General features: G+C 39.7%; 1 protein-coding gene across 1 annotated transcript in view; it reads right to left on the bottom strand.

Moving 5' to 3' along the window:
• RXFP1 (relaxin family peptide receptor 1) overlaps positions 1-18941 on the bottom strand; it is a 96917-nt gene that overhangs the window by 33219 nt on the left and 44757 nt on the right. The window contains exons 3-6 of the mRNA XM_067737062.1: positions 10754-10852; positions 6810-6915; positions 6042-6113; positions 2698-2769 (exon numbers count right to left, since the gene is read on the bottom strand). Coding sequence (XP_067593163.1) covers positions 2698-2769; positions 6042-6113; positions 6810-6915; positions 10754-10852 — 349 coding nt within the window. The remainder of the gene's footprint in view (positions 1-2697; positions 2770-6041; positions 6114-6809; positions 6916-10753; positions 10853-18941) is intronic.

An 18941-nucleotide genomic window follows, 5' to 3' on the forward strand; every position in this document is an offset into this window, starting at 1 on the left:
AGATTTGACTTTTCTTGGGGGTAGCAAAGGATAAGGCCTCATATTAGAGCCACTTCCTTCCCTTGCAAGCCTGGAGCCCCAGTTGGGCACAGGAAGATGTTAAGAATCTCTTCAACAGTTGCCCTGAGCACCTCACGGGTTCCCTTAAGAGCCACTAGAAATCCTCTAGAAAGGGACTTGATCCACCCCCCATGCCCTGTGCTGTCTGATTTGCCCCGTCCTATTCATTTTTCAGAGTCATCCTTCACTGCTCTGGACCCAAAATAATCACTCCTTTTAGGGAATCCTCTTAGCAGTTGTGGTCTGAACAACACAGGTTTAAGTCTTAGTTAAGTAAACACCCTTGCCATTCTCTAGTTGTTGTGTGTATGTTGGCATTGTTTCCCCACCGTAGACTGGAAGCGTCCAGAGAGCGTGTGGGTGCCTCTCCCCGGTGGAAGCACAGGGTTCTACCTGCAATACTGCAATAAGGAGCTAGAAGGTAGCAGGGCTGACTTCTCTTTCTATGCCCCCCACGGTGTCTCGCTGAAGACCTTGCACACTGTGAGGGGTAATGAGTGTCTACGGATGAATGAAGAGCTGTATCTGATGTTTACCCATGAAAGACCAGAACCGTGTGACACTTTAACAGCCAGACAATATTCTCGCGCCAGGAAAAAACCAAGGTGCAGATGGAAGACACTTAAGTTTACTCTCCAGTCTGTGCCATCTTTCAAGAGCCTCCTGCACACCCATTGAACATTAAACCAAGCAGACGCTGTTCAGCAAGTTTTGAACAGATTTGTGAGAGGCTGTAGAGAAAGGTAGGCAGAAGCATGATGAGGACGACTCCAGTATTGACTTTGAGTAATTTGCTAACACACGGAAGAGCAGGAAAGGGATAGACACAGCCACAGGGGTTACTGTTAAGACTTTGGGTCTCCGGTGACCTTCTCTGCTAGTAAATGATTAGGTGGCCTTCTGTATTTTTTTTTTTTTTTCTTTTGTGGTACGCGGGTCTGTCACTGCTGTGGCCTCTCCCGTTGCGGAGCACAGGCTCCGGACGCGCAGGCTCAGCGGCCATGGCTCACGGGCCCAGCCACTCCGCGGCATGTGGGATCTTCCCGGACCGGGGCACGAACCCGCGTCCCCTGCATCGGCAGGCGGACTCTCAACCACTGCGCCACCGGGGAAGCCCTAGGTGGCCTTCTTGACTCAACCCCAAACTCTGGTACAGCCAGTGAGGAATCTGACCGGAAAGAGTTTCTTGGGTTAAGGAGTAAAAAGTGGGGTAGGATAGAAGGCAAGGGGCCAGAAATAAAATACAGGGAGTTGTTTATTAATGTGATTTTTTGGTTATATTTCCATTCAGTAACTTCTAGGTGGTAAGTTTCAGCTGCCTGGTAAAATGCAGCTGAAATGGAATGGAACTTTGAGAAAGACTGTTTTAAAAAGCTTAGCTCTTAACCACAATGAGATGCTACTTCACACCCATATTAAAAACAACACAACACAAAACAACAACAAAATCCCAGAAGGTAAAATGGTGCAGATGCTGTGGAAAACAGTATGGTGGGTCCTCAGAAAATCAAAACGTAGACCTGCCGTATGACCCAGCAATTCCACTTCTGGGCGTATACCCAAAAGAATGGAATGCAAAGACTCAAATATTTGTACACCAACGTTCATAGCAGCATTATTCACAATAGCTGAAAGGTGGAAACGACCTAAATGTCCATCCATCAGGAATGAATATAGAAAATGTGGTATTTTATATATATATACACACAGTGGACTATTTATTATTCAGTCTTAAACAGGGAGGAAATTCTAATATATGTTACAACATGCCTGAAACTTGAAGGCATTATGCTAAGTTTAAGACGTGATGAAAAAGGCCTGACACTAAAGGGAAAATATTACCTGATTCCACTTCCGTGAGGTCCCCTAGAGTAGTCAGATTCATAGAGACAGAAAGTACCACGGTGGGTGCCGGGGCCTGGGAGGGGCCGTGGGGAGTTAGTGTTTAGTGGGCGTGGAGTCTTAGTTGGGAAGGTGAACAGTTCTGGAGATGGACAGCTGTACAACAGTGTGAATGTACTGAACGCCACTGAACGAGACCCTTAAAAAGGATTAAAATGGCAAATTTGTTATATATGTTTTACCATAATTTAAAAAAAAGCTTTGTTCTTTTAAACGTATCGTGCTTTATGTATTTGTAAAAGCAGAATTAGTGGGAAAAGAGTAACTGGAGAAGTCTTTGGGTTTTTTCCTTCATAAATTTTAATCATCGCCAGGCTTTCTCATGTTGATAAAGTTCATTCAATCCTCATTCCCGTCACCACGGCTTATGTATATTGAGTTCCTACTACGTGCCCGGCACAGTGCGCCCAACTCTTCCCACGGATTTTCTCATTCGTTCCTTACAACAATCCTGAGGTAGGTACTGTTGTAGTTTGCATTGTACGGTAGAGGGAGCTGATGCTTAGAAAGGAAATTAAGTTCTCAAGTTCACACACCCAGCGAGTGGTGAGGTAGGACTGGGACTGCAGCCTGTGTGACTCAGGGTCCCATGCCCTTGGCCCCAGTGCTGTGCTGCACCGTCCACTGCCTGCATGTCCCGTGGGCACTGTCATGGGCGGGAGGGCCGTGGTGGGTGGGATGGGTCGGGCTGGCAGGCCACCACGGAAGGGCAGACTAATGGGCGCTGGTACTCACAGTTTAGTAAGACTGTGGAGTCCTCGGAAAGCATAGACGGATACGGATCTAATCTTATTGTTTTGCAGGCACCTGTGAAAATGATTATTAAAAGGAAAACGTAAGGAAATGTAGTTTCAGTTTTGCAAGATGAAAAGAGTTCTGCGGATGGCTGACGGTGACAGCCCTGCAAAGATGCGGGCGGATGTAAGGCCTCTGAACGTACACTAAAGGGTCAAGCCAGTACGTTTTATGTTGTGTGTATTTTACCACAATATCTTGTGATAACCTATAATGGAAGAGAATGTCGAAAAAGAATACACATATTTATACGTATATGTATAACTGAATCACTGTGCTGTACACCTGAAATGAACACAACATTGTAAATCAACTATACGTCAATAAAAGTTAAAAAAAAAATGAAAGAGGAAATGTCAAAAAATTCTTAAAAATTAAAAATGGTAAACATAACAAAATAATTTAGCAGAGCTGGGTATCATGTCATTTTGTTTCTTGATTAAGTTCACATATGATTAGGCTAGTTTTTATTTGGAACTTCTAGTTATAAAGGTAGGCACACGAGAGCTAAATTTTTTTTTTTTTTGCGGTACGCGGGCCTCTCACTGTCGTGGCCTCTCCCGTTGCGGAGCACAGGCTCCGGACGCGCAGGCTCAGCGGCCATGGCTCACGGGCCCAGCCGCTCCGCGGCATGTGGGATCTTCCCGGACCGGGGCACAAACCCGCGTCCCCTGCATCGGCAGGCGGACTCTCAACCACTGTGCCACCAGGGAAGCCCGAGAGCTAAAATTTAATGTTTGAATTTTTAATGAGTGAAACTTCAGTTTTAGTGTATGCTAATGCACTCACTAATCAAACAAGCCTAGAAGCCTTTTTAACTTTTTAACATTTTCTGCTATAATTCTACAAACTTGACAGTATTCAACACAGTGTTGGCAAAACTACAAGGCTGTGACATCGTTAAGACCCCAAACCATATTTCATGTAAACCACAAACTGGCCAAGCAAGTCAACTTCAATTGTATTAATTTGACACCTAAGTTTCGCTCCAAAAACTGTTTGAGGAAACTTACCAAGAGTATATATGACAAAAGAGAAAAACAGAAATAGAAAGAATCAGGTGGACCGAGAAGATCGACAACATTCCAGAACATAGAGGGTGGGACCAGTTTCAGGGGAAGCATATATTAGTATCTTATTTTTAGCCTGGAAGAGTCCCCAAACTTCTGAAACCAGAACTATAATTTTTGCTAAAAGAAAATTTCCAGGAACAAGAAGTAAAAACAGTAACACTTGGTTTTCATATTAAAAAACAAACAGCAAAAAAGGATCAGGTCTAGGAGAAGATAAATTAGCTTGGAAGGCCAAGGAAGTATGCTGGCTGCGGAGTTCACTGAGGTCATGCTGGAGGTTGGGTCTGGAGTTAACAGGAGGTCAAAGGAGACAGAACCTGGAGCACAAGCCGTTGCAGCCCACACACCCATTTAAGCTCTGCACATCTACGTACACTGGCCCCAGGTTGTGAACAAGGGCAAAAGTAAGGGCTTCAACTCTTATTTCTTCTACTGATGCAGGTCACCATTGTTCTTCAGGGTTTGCTGAGTTTATGTATAATTTTCACAGATTTTAGGAGTGATAAGGGATAAACCAGTATGGGCCAACTCTCAGTTAATTAGAAATTTTGACTAAAGGAGAGTCCCTATTTCTCCAGCATGCAAGAAACCTAACTTTGATTGTAAAATGTTAAGTTTGTTATACACCGAACACTCTCACAGAACATGCTGTGGTCCAATCATTTACTAGGCGATGCATCTTTCTCACTAATAAACAGAAAAACTTTGACAAGTATTTATTCATTTATTTCTAAGTACTGTAATTTTCTGTTAAGCAATAGATTATATTGCCTGGAGGTGGAGCCAATCACCAATTAGAACTTTTTTGGTAATTAGACTATTTTGATCTATTACTTGGAACAAATTGGTCGTTCAAGAATTAATTCAATGTTCACTGTGTAAAATTGCTAAACTATTGAATCCTGATGCTTAGAGTCGAAGCCCCGACTCCTTTTAAACCATGTGGACATAAGGTGGTGCTAGAGATCAGAAAAATTCTTCCTACTCCAGAAATCAGAAAATAAAGTAAGGAAATATCCTCTTGAAGTTTGTGTATCAGGTTTAATTTTGAAAAGCTCTTCTCACTTGATTGATAAATGTCTAGAATACAGTTCTGAAAAGTTATTTTTATTAGAATTTAATTTTCTGATGTGAAATATTTTTCTGCAGGTAATCCGAGCTTTGAGAACATTTCATCAAACAAAGTGGATACATTTTTCTTCTGATTCTGCTCTATCTTTATTATCTTAAAGAGAAAGTACAGATAGATGATATCTATATACCAGGGGTCTCTAGTGTAAAAACAAATCCCAAACCAGTGTAGGTGTGAGAATGAAACTGGGAATTCTGAGACGTCTTCTGGATAGTGTCATTCAGGCACAGAATATTTAAACCCAACAGTTTAAGCCTATGACAATATGATTTAGCCACAAAGTTGACCTAAATAACAGATAACCATCCCCTGGGCCATTATGGATTCTGTGAGTACATAGGTAATCTTAGACTGAAGAGAAGCTAGCATTTCAGATAAAACTCAACCAATGAGGCAGATGTGAAAATGGAATTAAGTCCCTAAAACACATGCTTGGAGGTTTCAAACCACAAGGACTTTCTCTCTTAGGTAGAGATTGAATTTGCAAACATATGGAAGAAAATTCTTCTCTATCTAATCTTTTTTTATTTTTTAATATTTATTTATTTATTTGGCTGTGCCAGGTCTTAGTTGCAGCACAGGGGATCTTCGTTGCCACGTGCAGGATCTGTAGTTGTAGCATGTGGGATCTAGTTCCCTGACCAGGGGTCGAACCTGGGCCCCCTGCATTGGGAGCATGGAGCCTTACCCACTGGACCACCAGGGAAGTCCCTTCTCTATCTAATCTTGAGGGCAGCTCTGGTAAGGGGTCATTACATCGTTCTGTAAGATGGGCATTGAAATGCAGAGAGTAAAACCTCTTGAGTATATTCACTTGGGGGCAGTGTGGTCGGAGGGTTCATAGCACACGTACTCTGGTTTCTTTGGGGATAGGTATCTGAGATTTTTCTAGGATAGCTTCTAGAATTACTCAGGAAAAAAAGTGTTACCTGGTAGTCTCCAGCTAATGGCTAAATAATTCCCAAAAGAGGGGTTAGACTTAAGCAGTGGTGCAGTGTTTGTCTCTGCAGAAGTGGGAAGAAACAGATAGGCCAAAAAATGTTAGTCAATTCAACACTAAGAATTAAAATTTTCCTTACAGCTTCTGAAGATCATGGTACTTCTTAAAGCCATCAGGAGGAAGTTTTCTTATTAAGTTCCACTTGAGTGACCTGAAATAAATGTAAATTTTGGTTCTTACTTAAAGGTTTTTTCTTTACTTTTAACAACATTATGAATAATTATAAACTTTATTTACTTTAACACTAGCTTTCAGGAAACATTTTGCTTCACGATGTCACTCTTGTATTCATAATATCATTTAAAAAATTTTAGAGAGATTTTATTTGAGAGGTATTTTTATTTTTATTTTTATTTTATTTTTTTGCGGTACGCAGGCCTCTCACTGTTGTGGTCTCTCCCGTTGTGGAGCACAGGCTCCGGACGCGCAGGCTCAGCGGCCATGGCTCACGGGCCCAGCCGCTCCGCGGCATGTGGAATCTTCCCGGACCGGGGCACGAACCCGTGTCCCCTGCATCGGCAGGCGGACTCCCAACCACTGCGCCACCAGGGAAGCCCAGCACATACACTTGATTGCATCTTTTGTTTAGATAAAATGTGGCGATACTAAATACTTCACAAGATTGTTATGAGGGGCTAACTAAATAAGTGAACATATAGAATAGTTTAGAGTCAGATCTATCATGTAATAAATGCAAATAATATCAGCAATCATTATAACTGACCAAGGAACAATGATATCATCTTGTGACAACGCATTATTAATAATGACAAGTACACCTGAGTTATGGTACAGTTTCACAGGGGCTGTTCTGGCTGTCAGGATGAAGCCGTTCTTTTCTACTTACATTAAAGTCACATTTGAAGAAACTGATGGAACGGCTCGTAAATTGGTCTCGTCACAATCAAGCTCTAAACCTCGGCAAAGACATTGCACGGGCACAGAACCGACCACTGAATAAAGAGGAAGTGGTAAGGAATGGGGATGATGAGGGACCAGGAACAGGAGGGTAATGAAAAGAAAGAAACAAAAAGCTATAAGAAAATCATACACAAAAATGTGTCATGTCTTATGTACGCAATTTGTGCAAAGCTTTAAATTAAGGTTCCAAAGTTTTGCTTTTAACATTAAAATGATGCTAGAACTTGAAGAAAAGGAAACATATACATTTACCAGCCCATGCATTTAAAGAAAAAAAAAAAAAAAGCAGCCTGCCCCTCTCCATTTGTTGCAAAATGAGTGAAGTCATCTGCTCTTTCTTATCCTTGGAGAGTAGCTACGTCCCAGGGTGACAGGACAGGGTGTGATGGGCGTTAATGTCCATATTAAAGCTGCTGTTTAAGAATAAATTATTAATAGTTTTAATGGAAGACGAAGCCCTTTTTAACTAGCAAGAAAGAGAACTCAACTCTCAACTATAGTGCTGGGAGATTTTTTTTTTTTTTTTTTAATTCAGGAGTTCTTCAAAAGACTTCTTTTGGCCTATGTAGGAATGTAAGGATGCCTACAGCTTCACTTGAGGAAGTGAATATTTCTTATGCATAGCCATTCTGTTCTCACTGATGAGAGCTGGAAAGAGAGAGGAAATGGAATGTATGCCTTTGATTACCTTGTGGGGCTATAGCGGTAGTTTTAAAGATGTGACCTGATATTTCTAAAGTCTGTTAGAGACTTGCAGTGGGGTGTTCATATAGCTAAGCAACGAAATGGGATTATTATTCAGAGTAATAGACATCATCTGACTGCTGACTTGATGGGGAATGGACGATTCCTGGGAGCAATGAGGTGTGTTCTTTTCTATGTTTACTTTGAAACTCTGCACTTAGAGCAGAGGTTACAGCCTCGAATACCTACAGGGGCAGGCAAAGCGGGTAGAGACTGCACCCGGGAGTCCCAGTGGGACAGCTTCTCCGAACTGTTGGCCTATATTACAACAGGAACATCTGTGGCCAAGTCAACCAACTTCCTCAAAGAAGCCAGAAAGACAATGTTTCGTACTATATAATTACCTACTTAAAAATAATAATGCCTAACTTAAAACATTTTAAATCATCATAGGACAAACACAACTTCTTGTGAGAACTGTCTGTTTGCAGACTTTTAGTCTATAACCTTTACAGTAAAGCTTCTGCAGAGTAGAAAGTCATCGTGATGGCAAAGGAGACACGCTGAGGCAAAGCTGGGGGGTGACAGAGATGCACACGGGCGGCTCCAGCCTTGGAAATAGTCACGTGTCTCTTTGCTCAGCTATGAGGCCACAGGTGTTTTCCCTCTCCTCCCAAATAACTCTGCAGACTCCCTACAGGATCCTGAGAGCTCACGATCGATCGTAATTTAGGTTTTGTGTGTTTTGTAAACAGAGTCCGTGCCAAGAACTTTAAAACAGGTTTATGGTTGTAAGTGACCATTCTGGCGATGGAGCTCTGGAAACTGATTCTCTCTCTCTATCCGCTGCTAATGTGAATGTTGTGGGGATGGGAGGTGCAGGGTTAGGGTGGAACACGAAGGTCCCGAGAGGGACAGTATGAGAGGTAAAAATGGAGGGCAGTGAAGTTGGCATTAATCCAGTGTGTCTTTTCTATTATGCAGACTGAATTCAGATAATCCATATATGCTGATCACAAGGTTACCTGTGATAGGGAAAGATGAAAAAATGACACCTAAATAGCCAACCAGGAAAGAAGGAGGAAACATATTGTCACTTACAGAGTATTTTGAAAAGTGTATAATATGGAAACCTGATTATGCTAAAATGCTACCTGAAAATATGATAAGAATGGATTGCATAGAAAATTTCAACTATGTTCAAATAAAAAAAGATGAGTAATGCACCAGCAAGTTAATGCTGGTAGCTTCTGAGTGGTGAAATTATGGCTGAGTAAACAATTCTTTCCAAATCTGCATACTTTCCAAATGCTTGAAATTTAAACTTTATTAATATATTGGTTAGTGATGGATGTGTTTCCCATGATATTTTTCTTGAGAGGTGACTTTGTAACTGTGAATTCCTCACATTCTTTCATCCAGCCAAAAAGTATTATAAGCCATTTTCAGTTAAATTTCCAATAAATCCTTATTATAATCTGATTTAAATAAAGCGGTACAAAAAAAATAATAAAGCGATACCATAGGAACCTTCATTTAAGTTTCACCCCTTAATCTTACGTTACACTTCCCATTTCATTCTTACACTGCTTTTAAGCTTGAAAAAAGACATTGAATTATGAATTGCCACCTCTCCCCCATCTTTCTTGAAGACTGTAATTAAAAATTATATATTTGTTCATTACTAAGAATTGATAAAACGTCGCCTTTGTATTTTTTGAAACCTTTTTTTTGTGTGTGTAGCTGCATTCCTCTTATGTAAGTATACTTAGGACACATTTCTCCCAGAGTTCATCATCGAGCAAAAATTTATTTCTCTTGCTAACTTGATCTGTTTTCCCCCTTTGTTTATTTTTGTTTTACAGACCAGACTATGAAAAAGTCATGTAGCCCATTATTTTTCCTCTTTGACTTAATGACTACAGAATTAAGAACTAGGCAGTAAATTTTCTTAGTGAGGATTTCCTTATCTAATTTTTCTTCTCCATTCCTTTTCCCACTCACCATGGAATTTTTGTCTCTTATGTCATGTTAATGGGTTAAGTCTGTTCGTAGCCATATTTTTATTGTAAATTGCCTAACATCCTTTTGGGAATAACGTGAAATATAAAAAGATTAAATTAAAATTTAAGAAATGAAAAGAAAAGGATGTACAATAAAACAAGAAAATAAAAACTACATTTTGAGATCATATGTCTTAATCCATTCGTTTTTTGCCTTGTATTAGTAGTTAAATTATACCTGTTAACTTTTTCCTTTCCCAAAAGCTTTTAGCTCTCTAATGATAAAGCAATCTGATCTCCATATTTGACAGGAAGACAACATGAAGTTGAGATAGATTGCTGAGTGACCTGTGAGACTTACAGGAGGGACGTATACCCCCTTAAAGTGGGGTTTGCTAGCAGTTTTTTTTTTTAGTCTCTTTTGAGTAATGAAGACAAAAAATATTTTAAAAATTTAAAAAAGCTGTACTTTACAATTTGTGGTAGAACATAAAGGGAAAAATACAGTGAAGTATCCTTTTCCCCAACGTCTGCTTTTTAACCAAGGTTTTGAAAAGCTAGGATTAAAATTACAACTTTAAGACACACATTTACATTTGAATAATTTATTAGAATAGGCAACATTTATTTAAAAGGAATTATGTATATAGATCTTTCTGATCTTAAAAATTATAGCTTACCCTCAATGTTATACCCTCCTACAGACCCTCTCCAGGGTTTTTGTAAGTTTTCGGTATGTGACTAGAAGTAGCTGATTATAATTAATAAGGCTTTTTTGGTAGCTGTAAGGTGTGGCTTAGACTCCAGAAGCTTTCTCACTTACAAACGTTAAAATCCAAACAGATTCTCTGCTCTTCTATTTTCAGTTTCCTTTATATCAGAGTTGCTTTTATATCAGAGTTTATAATTGTTGTGAAAAGGGGGCATGAAAAATAGCAACCCTGATGGACTGACATTAATCTTGTTCACAGCAATACCCGGCATGATTTATTACCGTTGCACTTATGATCCTTGAGTGATCGTAAAATAAAATCCTCAGTTTAAGGCTGCGTGTCTACTAGAACATTATAATTTTGCAAATAGAAAACTATAAATTTTTTAAAATGTTGGATCCAACTTTTAAGAACATGGTGTCTTACTATGAACCTATAGGCAAGGACCATCATTCCCTCTGATTACTTACAGCATTCAGATGTTTCTGCCACAAAAGGATACCAGGAAGTCATTTTGTAGTAATTGGCAAAATATTTGTCAAGTTGCATAGACCATCCATTGTTGTCACCTAAAATAAAGATCACAGAGCCGAAAAGTTCAAGAACAGAAATATTCTGTTGTGTCGGGGAAAACAGGTCCTCTCTTTAGAATAATTGAATGACCTATATGAGAATAGAATCTAAAAAAAAGTGGATACAGGTATATGTATAACTGATTCACTTTGCTGTACAGCAGAAACTAACACAGCATTGTAAATCAACTCTACTCCGATAAAAATTAATTACAAAAATAATGAGTGATTGACAAACAGAGGAATGTCATCTGGGAGCTTGTCACAACATTCTCCAAAAGGGACACATTATCTGTCTCCATATAAACTTGCTATTCCTCCTAAATTCTCTGGATTGGTGAATGGTCCCTACAATCTATCAAACTGCTCAAAACAGAGAAATTGAGTTTTTTGGAATATGCTCATATCTGATTAAATATACTTTGTACCATTTTCCTCCATCTCCATGTTATTTTCTTATTTTTTCATGGCTCATTAACTCTTCCATGAAGATTACATTTGGGGAAGGAAAGGTATTCTAACATAAGTGCTATGTATGCTTGTAAGAGTATACTTCCTATTAAAGTCCCACTAAAAACAAACTGGAAAGAAGATAGACTACTTAAACATTGTATTTATAGCAGTTTCCATCCTTTAGTATTAACTTCTTTATTACAGAAGGTTTCAAAATAAATAATAAAGGTTTTAGTATTAACTTCTTTATTACAGAAGGTTTCAAAATAAACACCAGTAGCAAAGTAGTATGATGATATCTCAAAGATATTATTATATCTCAATGATATCATTATGATATCTCAGAGATGACTGATGGACCTCAAGTTTACCAACTGCAGATGTCAGCCTGAGACTCCAGCTGAGTGCCAGTAACTGGGTGGACAAGAGAAGCACCCCAGAAACAGCAAATCTCAGCTTCTGAACACCCAGGAACCAGGTCAAGGTGCCTCCCCGACCCTTGACATTGTAAAGAAGGTGGCACCTTAGGAAGAGAAAGAGGAGGAAGGGAAGGAAATCTGAAAGAATGGGCTTGTTCAGGCAAATAGAGATGGTAGCTTGTTGTGACTGTGGGATTTAGTGCATGTTTGCTCCCTCTGCATTTTATCTTCGGTTTAGAATGCTTTCTTGTTCTTCAGAAGCTGGTAACGTAGATCTATGTTGTCCAGATCCCAAGCAGCTCAGGTTCTTGTTATAGAAAAGCTTCTACCGAAGGGACTCACTCCTGCGAGACTGAAAGTTTGTAGACACCAGTCTTGTGGGTACCTAGCGGAGGTGGGGCAGTTATCGTGGCCAGTCTCAGGTTCCAGCTCCCTGGGTGAAGAGCTGATGAGCAGTAGTAATGGGGCAGATGCTTGCAACTATGGTGGTGTTTTCCCCACCCCTGACTCTTGCTTCTATTGTCTTTATAATGATTCTATAAACACATTCTTCTCTGTATGAAATCTCTTTTTTCTTAAGCAAAAGCAAAAAAAAAAAATCTAGAGTGGTTTCTCTTTCCTCCTTCCAGAAGGGATTGCAGATAACAGAATCTCAAGGATAGTAAGGTTGGGCTGTTTATCTGACCTGGATGGTTTTGAAGATAACGGTAGTCCGGTCACCATTACAAAATGGTACTTTCATAGTTTATGGCACACAGCAACCAGAAAAATTTGCTTCAATGATCACTCTTGGCTTCCTGGATTAGGAGCCTCTTGGAAGGATAGACTCTGGCAAAGTGGATGCTATGGTAACTCATCAGAATGAAATGTCAAGGGCTGTGGAATGAGATGACTACGGAGATGGCCCCAGAGAGATTAAGGAAAGAAAATGACAAGCTTAGGGTATGATGTCCTCAGCTCAAGAAAATTCAGAGGACCAGGGAGCTGCCATGACTACCCTAAGATAATCTTTTATCTCTTGGGACCTCAGGACTCAGATAGAATCTGATCCAATGGGTTGCTAAGGTTACAACATAAGCTGAATTCACATTTTGTCCTGTCTTTTAAGTGCACATTAGGACACTGATTTGGAAAGAGAGGGACCCTGCGAATTGTAATGGGACTTTTGAACGTGTTCAGTTGAATTTGCAAACCCTAAATCCTCATCCGACTGAGCCTTCCTGCCCAGCATAAATGGGTCCCTTCCCCTGTCTGACCACGTTACTTTTTTGTTGGAGGCCTGCTAGTTACTTTACTTGACAAAACTAACTTGTCAACTCTCCTAGTAACTCCATTTCGTCATTATTGTGAACTCTACTTACAGATGGAAAAACTGATTCTGAGAACTTTAAGTGATTTGACTAAGAAACAGAATTATTAAAAATAACCAAAGAATTAAAATAATACCATTATTTTAATGTTTTCTTTTCTAGCTCCAAAGATGATTGAATCAGTTTATACTCCTCTTATAGAAATTCCAACTTTTATATGACATTGTCTTTAAATATTTAGCTGTTACTATCTGTTACCTATTTATTGTTCTATTGCCTGTTTCATTTCCATTCTTGAGGCTCTTACATCAGCATTGTGTGAATTATACAAAAAATTATTTAACAACCAGAAGGAGTTATTAACTGGAATTTAAGCTTATCATTATTATTATTATCCATGGATCAATGGAAGTATTGTGAATCATTTGTAAAAAAAATTTAAAAATAAATTAAATTTCATACTAATGTTATGAATTTTTATACATTTATAAACGTTACAAATGAAACACGTGGTAAGAGAAGTCTTTTGGCTCTGGGTATGTTGAGGCACTGATTATTTTTACAGACGAGTTTTTATGTATCTACAGAGCGAGGGTGGAAAGGTCTGAAGGACTCAACCCCGCAGGCTGCCAGGGCCTGGTTGGGGGGCGGGGGAGAGGGCGCCCATGCTCACTTTCGTGTCCTGACCCATCCTCCTGGACCTCAGAACACAGCGATGGGACTCAGGCGAGGTGCTGCATCGCAGGGCTGGGCCTGTATCCGCAGGTGGTGTCTCACTGCTGCTGTGACATTCATGAGACAGAGTGGTTGGGTGACCGCCGGAAGACGTTGCTTTTCTTTCTCTCTTGTTCTTCAGCAGGCCCTGTATTTAACTGAGCTTTTCAAGTGAACTGTTGCAATTTGCTGCATTCTTACCATTAATAGGTGGTGCAGTGCTTAACATCTGTTCTAAAGGGGTTCACTATACCTGGTGTAGTTGCAACACTTTAGTCCAACAAATCCAAGTGATGTAGTTATTTATGCTACTTCTCTGTCTCTTTCTCAATCTTATTATTTTCTCTCCTTTTCTACCTCATTGTACCTCAACACACACACACACACACACACAAAGACACAGAGTTGAAAAGAGAGGGAAAAGAGAAAGAGAGGTGATGGGGAATTTGAGAATGCAGAAGGAAACAGGACAAGACGGCTTATAGCTCTCGAAGTGAGAGCATATGTTTTGCGGGGAGATCTCTTTTTAAATAGCAGCATCTTCAAACAAACAAGCTTCTTTGCAATTAGCATTTACCTTCTTCCCTGCCTTCCCAAAGCATTTTCTTCTTCCCACCCATTACTTCCTCTCACCAGAAAGCAGGAACACAGAACATAGAAGATGTAGCCAAAATTGCAAAGTTGGAAAGTTAACATTTTTAAGAAAACAGCTTTTGGAATACGTGTTTCTATATCTTAAATCCCATACCCTTCATATTTCAAGGATGTATGGGACAGTGGGCAGAATGGTTTTTCATACTTTGCTTGTGATCCCACTGAAATTTGACTCTCTGAGTTTTCTCGAGGTATCACACAGTAGAGAGCACAGTACAAGAGGGTATTGCGTTAGGGGATGTGGTTCCTAGTGTATGTTGCTAGTGCTGTATGAACAGCATTAAGTATATATATTTACTAAAAATAGGTTTCTTTAAAACTAAAAACATGTAATGATGCTCTGAATAAGAATGAATGACGCAGACCAAGAAAAATCTGGTCTTGCGTACTGCCTGAATAAGTATGTGCTAATTCAATGAATGAATGAATGAATGGGTCTCTGTCCTCAAAGACACTTCAGAGAAAACCCAGTCTCCCTGATGTTATAATAAAATTTGGGAACTGAGGCACTTAACAAAAACACAGATTTCCAGGCTCCTCTACCGGAGACTCTGATTTATTTGGCCAATATGGGGTCTGGAGGTCTATATATTCCATCAATGCCCTGGGGGAGTCTTACAACAAGTTTTGGAAGAACTGCATTATGGGATTTTCTCTGACTAGAGCCCTTCTCATGTTGCAGTGGAGGATGGCTAGATTTAGCAGAAGAATCCTGTCAATCAGAAGGATCAGATGTCTTTTCCTTAGTAACGTTGCTGTTAACAAGATGAATGCAAGTGGTCCATAATTTAAGGGCACTTTGCTCATATATCTTGTTACACTTATTATAATCTGCTTCATACTGTGCCTATTTATATATGTATTTTATCTCCTTATGAGAGTACGATAGGAATTAATCTTCTTAGCTTATGTATTTTTATTGCCTCAGTGACTTCTAAGGTACTTTTAATATAGTTAAAACATGACTTTTACTAGCTCTCATAAAGTATATAAAATAGTAAATCATTATTTCATTTGCATCTAGTATTAGTTACAATTTATTTTATGGAAAGGTGCGTTAGACACACCAATCTGAATTCTGGAGAATGCATCTCTCTTCTCCATGCTCTCACATTCCCCGGCATTGGCGCCGGGGGTGGGTGTGTGGCGTGTCAAGGGTTGACGTCTGGATGGGAATGGGAAAGGTCCAAGTTTCTTGAAGGCACTGCATAGTTGTGACGGTGCTATATTAGGCTTTCCTCAAATTGCTTCCCAGGATTCTTCTTGAGAAGAGAGTTCTGTGGTTAAATATGCTTGGGAAATGCTGAATCCTGTATCCCCACTTGGAATTACTAATGCAGGCTAGTACGATGAAAGGAGAAATCAACCTTAAAGAAATAGCTTTAATTTTGTTTAACCCTTTTATATGCCATCTTTTAATACATGTTGGGAACTGTTTGCTTCTGTATTTGCACAAGAAGACTCACAGACTTAGAGAACGAACTTACGGTTACCAGGGGAGACGGGTGGAGGGGAGGGAGTTTGGGATTGACGTGTATACACTACTATATTTAAAATGGGTAACCAACAAGGACCTACTGTACAGCACAGGGAACTCTACTCAATGTGATGTGGCAGCCTGGATGGGAGGGGAGTTTGGGGGAGAGTGGATACATGTATATGTATGGCTGGGTCTCTTTGCTGTGAAACTATTACAACATTGTTAATTGGCTATACTCCAATATAAAATAAAAAGTTAAAAATAAAAGTCTAGATGAGTGGTTTTCAAAGTGCAGATCTGGGACAAGTAGCATCAGTATCACTTGGGAGCTTCACAGAAAAGCAAATTCTTGGGCTCCACTCCAGGAGCTTTCAATTAGAAACTCTGTAGATGGGGTCCAGCATTCTGCATTTTAACAAGCCCTCCAGCAGATCTGATGCCTGCTAACGTTTGAATTAATCACTCTGATTAATCACTTTCAAGGGGTTCTGAATTTGGTAATAAAATTGTCTGCATTGGGAAGTGAATCATTTCAAAACTTTAACAGGTGTGCTACTCACCCACTGTGTTAAAATGCAGATTTCTGGGCCCCATTCTTACCTACTAGATCAATGTTTCTGGGGGTGGAGCTCAGGACTCTGCACCTCTCACCAGCCAGCCGTGCCAGAGCACGGTTCCCAAACAGTCCTGTAGGTTTGCAGGGGCCATTCCTGGACTCCTTTCATGTTTGGATTTTGAGTATTCAAAGTCGAGGGACTCATGCCTCTGTCAGAGAGGAAGCCAGGACAAAGAAGGGTGCCATGATGCTGTGTGTTAAATACTCTACACTTTCATGAAACTGAAGGCATAAATCCTATTGGCTACAATATGGTTAATTTATAAAGTGTGGATTTATGCCAAGCAGAGCATCCCTGATTCTCAGATATTTCCTCAATTCTCAGCACCCATTCTTGGGACACAGTGGAACATCTCTTTCTCAGAAATTAATGATTGCCAGAGTAGAGGTGTCCTGGGCCATTAAAATAGACCTTGAGGTGTCGCCTGGTCAGACAGACCAATTCATCAGACCAGTAGTGTGAGATCTCCTTGAATTTGAATGACAATAGCTGTTTGCTGACGGAATACATATGCCTCTTTCTGGGTACTTTTATTTTTTATTTTATTTTTTAAATTAATTTTTATTGAATGATAGTTGATTTACAATGTTGTGTTAGTTTCTCCTGTGCAGCAAAGTGATTCAGTTATACATATACATATATCCACTCTTTGTAAGATTCTTTTCCATATAGGTCATTACAGAGTATTGAGTAGAGTTCCCTGTGCTGTACAGTAGGTCCTTGTTGGTTATCTATTTTATATATAGTAGTGTGTATATGTCAATCCCAATCTCCCAATTTATCCCTCCCCGCCTTTCCCACTTGGTAACCATAAGTTTGTTTTCTACATCTGTGACTCTATTTCTAGTACCTTTAGAGGCAACTCTGAAGAAATTAAGGCTGTGACATTATCCTGGGGATTTTTTAAAAGAAATTGAAGCCACTACAGAAACTGCCTTTTGTGTCCTATCTCATAGGAAACGTTCTGAGCTGAAAGTCTTTATGGAGTTAACTCAAACACCATTGAAGCATTGTTGGATAAACATATTTGAAGTTAAAACGAGGTTTGTATTTATAGAAAAGCCAGGGGTTCAGCTACATGCATTTTTCCTACTCTATTTTGAGAATAATAAATAGAAAACCAGTCATTTTTGAACGTACAATGCATAGTCGTGTATCAATACACATATTTATGACTTGTGTCACTTTCCCTCCTGTCTTTTTGACCTTAAAAAAGACAAACTACCAACTTTAATGGAATATTCTAAAATGAAAACAGGGAAGTTCTACATCAAACTGCCTGGCATTGCCATCATCCTGACAGCTGTGTAAAAGGAAATGAAAGGATATTTAGCGTTCCAGAATTTTAAATGCAGGCCCAATTAAAAATTAAAAGGATCCTTGAATACACTTCAAACATTCTTATAATCCTATTAAAAGATATGTATCATCACCATCATACCCGTAAATAAATACTGTTTGTCTAATTCTCATAGATTAGAGACAGGCAAATAATCGGGGTTATTAATAAAGTTTCCTTTCCCTTGAATTCCTTGCACTCTGCCCTTTTCCTATAGCAAGAGGCTAGAATTTTCCACTTTCATTGCCTTGGAAAAGGAATGACACAGATGTCTGCAGATAACAAAAGAATCAAATTCTTAGTATTTGATTGTCAAAGGCCCAGGTTTGAGCACTGACAATAGATGTGGAAAAACAAATAAAGAAGAGCTGGGCTCTGCTGTTCCCAGACCAGACAAGAGACTTGGACCAGAAAGGGAGAGGGGAAAGGTCTGCCTGGGCTGAACCAGGGGGAAATCAGAAACTCCTCACCTTCATTATATTTGCAAAGACCCTATTTCCACATAAGGTCACATTCTGAGGTTCTGGGTGGACATACATTTTTAGCAGATTCTAACTTACTGCATCACCCAAAATGTATTAGAGGAAGCTTCCGTTTTCCCTGTGGATCAAAGGAATACAAATATGGAAACAGAGGAACCAATGTCTTCATCCTTTTCCTGTAGACAAGGATGTTAAAGTGCAGAGCAGGGTGATGTTCAGAGGCTGCCGAGGCGAGCATCTGAACTTGGGTCTTCATGGTGGAGTGATTCAACCTGCCTCCAACTGGGATGAGGATAGGTTAGCATGACTGTGATGGGGAGCCTTTTTCTGCACGGCCATTTGTTTATAATACAGAAGGAGTGCTAGCAAATTCTAATCTGGAAACTCAAAGAGTTCCCTTAAAATAAAAGCCTGGATGTAATCAACAAATTTCATAGCATTTGAGAATTTGATGGTACTTTATTTTATTTTTTAAATACATATACATATATCACCATATCTCCTCCCTCTTGCATCTCCCTCCCACCCTACAAACCCCACCTCTCTAGGTGGTCACAAAGCACCGAGCTGATTTCCCTGTGCTATGCGGCTGCTTCCCACTAGCTATCTATTTTACAT

The sequence above is a fragment of the Pseudorca crassidens genome, chromosome 4, assembly GCF_039906515.1.
Source record: "Pseudorca crassidens isolate mPseCra1 chromosome 4, mPseCra1.hap1, whole genome shotgun sequence".
NCBI lineage: Eukaryota > Metazoa > Chordata > Mammalia > Artiodactyla > Delphinidae > Pseudorca > Pseudorca crassidens.